The 6,000-nt window shown below is 44.5% G+C and overlaps 1 protein-coding gene across 2 annotated transcripts in view; it reads left to right on the top strand.

Annotated features, from left to right (window-relative positions):
- Nucleotides 1-824: 824 nt before the first annotated feature.
- Nucleotides 825-6,000, top strand: part of EML5 (EMAP like 5) — a 90,323-nt gene continuing 85,147 nt past the window's right edge. For both annotated transcript variants that reach the window (XM_066552443.1, XM_066552442.1), the window contains exon 1: nucleotides 825-1,046. In XM_066552443.1, the coding sequence (XP_066408540.1) occupies nucleotides 850-1,046 (197 nt within the window). In that variant the 5' untranslated portion in view covers nucleotides 825-849. The remainder of the gene's footprint in view (nucleotides 1,047-6,000) is intronic.

Raw genomic sequence — 6,000 nt, 5'->3', positions numbered from 1 at the left:
GGCTTGAAGGGGAAGTCATTTTTGTGCGGTGCATGACTCAGGCGGTGGGCTGCAAGGGTTAACTAATCGTCATTAAAAATTACAGTTGACATTTTCTTCTCGGATGGCAGGGAGCTGGCGTGCCGCCGGTCCCCAGTGAGAGCGGGGGGTGGCTTGCACGCACGGCCGACAAGGGGCTGGGACTCTTCCAGCCCCAGGGGCTGCCGAGAGCCGGCGGCGGTGCGCCGGGGGAAAGACAAGGGACGGACATGTTCCTCGGAGGGGCAGTAAAAATAAAAAAACCCCTCAGCTTGGGGAAAGGGGAGAAGACAGAGCCGCGCTTGAGAAGGGAAAAAAGAAAAAAAAAAAAAAAAGAAAAGGTAAATATAGAAAAGCCCCGCGACACGCCACAGCGCGTCGTGGTGAAGCGCGCTCCCGTCCGCCCGCTCGTTGCCATCGCTCGGTGGCCGGTCCCCGCTCTGTCCCCGCTCGGTCCCCGCTGGGTCCCCGCGCCCCCCGCCGCCCGCCGGGCCCGCCCGGCCGCTGACGGCGCCGCCCTCGGCGCAGGCGCATCCGGGGCGCGGGGGGGCCGGAGCGGCGCCGCGCCCTCGCTCCGCGTCCCGGGCGGTGTCTCAGCGCAGCCATGTCTGGCGGCGCGGGGCGGCGAGGCGCGCTCGGGCGGCGGCGCCCTCTGTGAGGCGGCGGCGGCGGCGGCGGCGGACGAGCGGCGGCGGCGGGCATCCATGTCGGCGGGCAGGGATTAGCGCGGCGGGCACCCAGCCGAGCGGAGGGGGCGGCCGGCCCGTCGCCCCCTTCCCGCGGGGTCTCCGGCGGGAGCGAGCCGTACCCGGCTGGCGGGGGCGGGTGGACATGGCTGACCGGAGCGCGCCGAGCTGCCACCTGCGGCTGGAGTGGGTCTACGGCTACCGGGGTCATCAGTGCCGCAACAACCTCTACTACACGGCCGCCAAAGAGATCGTCTACTTCGTGGCGGGGGTCGGCGTGGTCTACAGCCCCCGGGAGCACCGGCAGAAATTCTACCTGGGGCACCAGGACGACATCATCAGGTACCGCTGGCGCCGCGCGCCCCCGGGCCGCATCCCGCCGCGGGCTCCGACCCGCTCCGGCCGTCCCGGCCCCACAGCCCGGCTCGTCCCCCGCTCGCTCCTCCCTTCCCCCGGGAGCGGGGCGCGAGTGTCCCCCGGTGCCGTCCCGGGCAGCGCCGGTGGTGCGCGTCCCGCCGGTGCTGTGGGGATCCGGGGGTCGGAGCGAAATACATCAAGGACAATCAGCGCTTCCTCACCGCCCCCCCCGCCCGGGCTTCGCCGTGGGTAGAAACAGCCTGGAAATGGCTTTTAGCTGTCGGATTTAATCAGCCGTGTTGTGTGGCCCCCACTGCCGCCGGTGTGCGGTGCCGAAACTCGTACGGGCGCCTGTGCCCGGCGCGGCAGCCCGAGGGTCGCCGCTCGGTCCCCGGCCGCCCCTGAATGTCAAAGGGCCGGCGGGAGGAGAAGCATTAATCGCGTGTGTTCCCGGAGCGCTTGGGCTGCGGAGGAGGTTAATCTGTAGCAGGTAGACCTTTGTCTGGTGTTTAAAAGGCGACGATTACATGGGGAATTAGTGGCCTGCCTGTAACTCACGCAACTTTTAGGGTAATCTAAAAAGAACAGCCTTTCTGGAGAAGTTGCGGCTTCTTCTGTAGCTCAGTAGTCCATTTGGCAGGGAATGTTACCAGGTGCTGAGTCCATTAAAAAAATTAATTACAAACTGATGTTGCAAAAGAAGTGTGCTGGTATGATTTCTTATATCGTTCCACTCCAAGGATGCTTTTGTAAGCCTAGTGGTGTTGTGAGATCAGTAAGAGAATTTGAGGAGTATGAAGGGCAGATGTGAGCCTGAGTCATCAATCTTTTCCCTTACAGTAGGTGTCATTGCAGATGGATTTTAAATTCTTATTTCCTTTGGTCTTCCTATTGGGGTAAGAGCTAGCAGTAGATACTTTTGTAGGTCTTTTGTATGTTTAAGAGCACAAAATTTGTTTTTATGATGCTTAGTGCTCCCAGGCGTACCTCTGTATGTGTTACTCATGAGTAACAGGTATTGCCTGTAGAGAGCAGAATAGATGCTATGTCTTTCATTTAAGCTTTTAGACACGCAATAAAACTTGGTCACTATGGCCACTTTTTTCCTTTGTTTAAATCTTTTGGAAGGAATTTAAATAGCTCTGAAGTATGGCTGTGAATGTTCCTGAGAAGGGTGTCACTTCCATAGTATATTTCTCCTTGCTACTAAATATGTGAAGAAAATGTAGTCAATGTACCACAGTAGAGTGTCATACTAGGGGTGTTGAGTCAGGAGTTTGAATCACTATTATTTGCATTGCTTAATATTTTAACATTCTCAGTTTAATCCAGGAAAAACTGTTTTCTTAAGAACTGCTAGCCACCTGTGATGTCAGGTGCTGCAGGAAATCCAGATCTGCACCTTGCTATTGTGCTAGGGGAGCGGTGGCTCCCGCTCGTTCTGAGGTCGCGACATTTAATACCATCTATTCAGCAGTGCTTCCGAGTGACACTGTTTGTTTCAGTAGCACTTCTTATAGCAGAAGAATTAAATGGTTTGAGCTACAACCGGACAAGTTTTTTGTTTGCATGTGGTAACAGTTTCTTGCTCAGTCTCTCTCAGTTTTGGTACAGTGTGCTACATTTGGCTAAAATGTGACAGAATTCTTTAGAATAGTACTAAACAAAAAAAACCTACAGAACCCAACAAACAAACAAAAATCTGCTGTAAGTCAGCTAACTGGAGAGAAAGTGTGTGTGGTTTGTGTAAGTACTTTGATTTGAATGATACCATGGCCCATTCAAATATAGCAGCTTCTTCTGCTCTGAATTGTATTGATGTGAGAATATAATTCTAAGTATGATAAGTATGCAGTTAGAATTTTGCATGGTTCTTAAATGCAAAAGCTATACAGAAATATTAGTATGCATAAAGAGGAATGCTTGGTTTAAAAGCAGTGTGGCTATTTCTAATAGTACGATTACTTGGTACTTTCTCTAAAATGCAACCATTCTCTAAATGCATTCTCTAAATGCAACTTTCTCTAAAATGGTACCATTTAAATGCCATCTCACACTTTTGCTGACTAAACTTGAGTATCTAAACATGTTAGTTCTTAATATTTAAAGGAGACATAGGAAGGTCAAATATTAAAAAAAGCAACAACAAAACCCAAAGCCCAAAAAGCAGGTGCAAAAATTGGATTATGTAATATAGTAATCGGTGTTACTAAATTTTCTCTCTGAAGATAAACTCAACTGTTGTACTGGAAAAGAATGAATGTATTTTGTGCTTTAGCAGTCTCAGCAAGAACTGTGCATGCTGAGATATTTGGGATTTTTTAGTGAAAGCAATGGGAGGATTAAGTGTCTTTTTACAAGTATGGGATCTAATTTGTGAAAGCAGTTCTGGAGTCTGAAAATCTTATGTATTTAAAGAATCAAACTTTCATGAGCCTAGCTCCATAGCTACAGGGACTAAGCATAAATATTGCTCACTACATGGTGATATTATTAGTACTTTTCATTATGAGAACTTTCATGTTGTTATCATTCTTTGGATGACATTGTAATTGTAAACATCGATCAGGAGAGAGGAACTGTAGTTCTTAAGTCAGAGACCATTTCTTTAGTAGTAGAAAACAATATTGGAGTAATGGACAGTCATAGGACATTTTCCATTGGAAATTTCTAACACTAGCATTTAGTTTTTGTTCTGCTTTGAGGTTTTACCTGCTTTTGTTAAATGAAACCCTGTAAACCTGCTGTAATATTTTTATATGATTAGGTGTTTTAACATGATTTGTTTTCAGTATGAGTGTCTAATCTTAATTTTAATCATGGTGTCCACACCCCAAACTCCTCAGACTCAGTTAACTGTATAGTAAAAGTAAGAAAGCTCTCTTTCAGTGTTTTGTCCCTCAGATCTATTGAAAACTCTTTTGGACTAAAAGAGGATAATGAGGATCATTTCAAACATCTTTTATTAGTCTGTTTTGGTGGTTTGTTTAGGTTTTTTTTTTTTTTTGTTTTGTTTTTTTTTTTTTTTTTTAATTTGAACAATCTCGGTTGTAGTCCATTTTTAAAAGTACTTTTCTTGCTTGCTGGTGAGCTTTTGCTTTTTATGAATTTTTTTTTTATCTCATCTGAGAATTATTTTCCAGAAATCAACTCACTATTCTGGAGGATACAGTTACATGTTTTCAATCTTACTTGTCTCCCATTACTTATTCATTTGCATATTTTTATGGTTGAGGTCGAGGAATGTATGCAAAGACTTGTGGAAAGTATCAGCTGCAGAAATGCTTTGGAAATTTGCCTCTTTCAGGAGTGCAGTTAACTGAGTTTCTTATATTTTCAGGAATAAATAAGGAGAAAAATCTTGTACATGAAATCTCAGGTGACTGGCTTTGATCTGTTGCCAGCAGCATAACTTGGATGTCTCCTGTGTTTGTGGAAAAGTTCCCCTGTCCAACCATGGCTGTGTATGTGTAGGAGATACTAATACTGAATGAAAATGCAAGCTATTCCTACAAAGCTACTGGTTTCAAGTGTGTGTTTTTAGGATTTCATGCATCACCAGCCAAGCTTGTGATCTGTAGAATGGTTTGCTTTCTGGTAGCTGAGGAAGAAACTGTGTCTTGTTGTTCAGGTTAGATCTTAACTTTGTTCTCTCCAGAATTTTATTAGTTTAGAGGATCATAGGGTTTTTAATGTTGGCTGATCTTCCCATTTCAGAGACACCTTAGCGGGATTGTATTTAAATCTGACCTGAATCAAGATTTCAAAAGATGCCCCCTCAGAGTTTTAACTTGTCAGACTGTAAAACTCATGCTCACGTTGAGGATCCTTATTTGTCTGGGCTAGCCAAAACATATTTATGAATTTTATTTTTTTTTATATGAGAAGATTGAAAATCCTGAATTTATCCACCTTTTTAAATGGCAATCTACTGGCAAAAGCCTTTGATGTCACTAGGACAATTGTCTATGCTGATGTGCTCCAAGGAGACCACTGACATGATCCAAGGTGACTTGTAGAATAATTTTTCCTTTTGGTGTATTTTTTTGCTCCTTCCCTTCCTTCCCTTCCTTTTTCCTGTGACCATCTTTTTTTTTTTTTTTCTTCAAATTACTGGAATTTTACTGGGAATTAACTTTTCATGTGACATTGATGAAAAATAATTGAAATAATAAACCAAATAATTGAAAAATAAAACCAAAACATAAGGTTAAACCAGTGCATCTTTTTGAGAGCTTTAGTAGACTTGGGAAAATTTTATATTCTGCTTTCCATGATTCTTGATTTCAAACTTTAGCACTTATTTGTAATTCTCCTTTTGCACCATTACCTTTATGCTGACACAAAACCACACAACTGTGCCAGTCACAGAAAGAAGAATTATGTTTCTCTGTCAGAAAGAAACAAATGAGGAAGAGTTGTTATCTGTCCTACTTTTTTAATATCCATTATGTGAGCTGGCTGGCAAATAATAGTGCTTTTGTATATTCTTCCTAGAACTTAATCACTGTGACTGCTTGATTAAGATGTTTGTGATACATTTAGGTTTTATTGCTTAAGGTAGTTGCTGGCACATTTTATGCTAGTAAGAACTCTTGAATCTCTGCTGATAATGGCATTTATGGCTCTGCTGTTGAGCAACTCTAGGCTGTGTCTAAGAAGTCAATTTCCCTTCTTGTCTGAAGTCTGTATATTTTTCCTTGTCTTGGACTAAGTTGGGGGAAAGAAATCATCCATCATTTGCCCCAGGACACATGCTATGTTCTGCTTTTAGGGCAAACATAACTTAAAATATTATTCAGAAAACATTGAAATTCTTTACTATTAGGAGTTCTAGTACCAGAAACTAACCAATACCATGCTACAAAGGCAGAGGAGAAATAAATGCTTGTACTTTCTGTTTAGTTAAAACTTGGTCATTTTCCCCTTTGTGCCCTCT

This window comes from Molothrus aeneus, chromosome 6 (genome assembly GCF_037042795.1).
Source record: "Molothrus aeneus isolate 106 chromosome 6, BPBGC_Maene_1.0, whole genome shotgun sequence".
NCBI lineage: Eukaryota > Metazoa > Chordata > Aves > Passeriformes > Icteridae > Molothrus > Molothrus aeneus.
The sequence above is the reverse complement of the archived record's forward strand: the minus strand, read 5'-3'. Positions and strand labels throughout refer to the sequence as shown.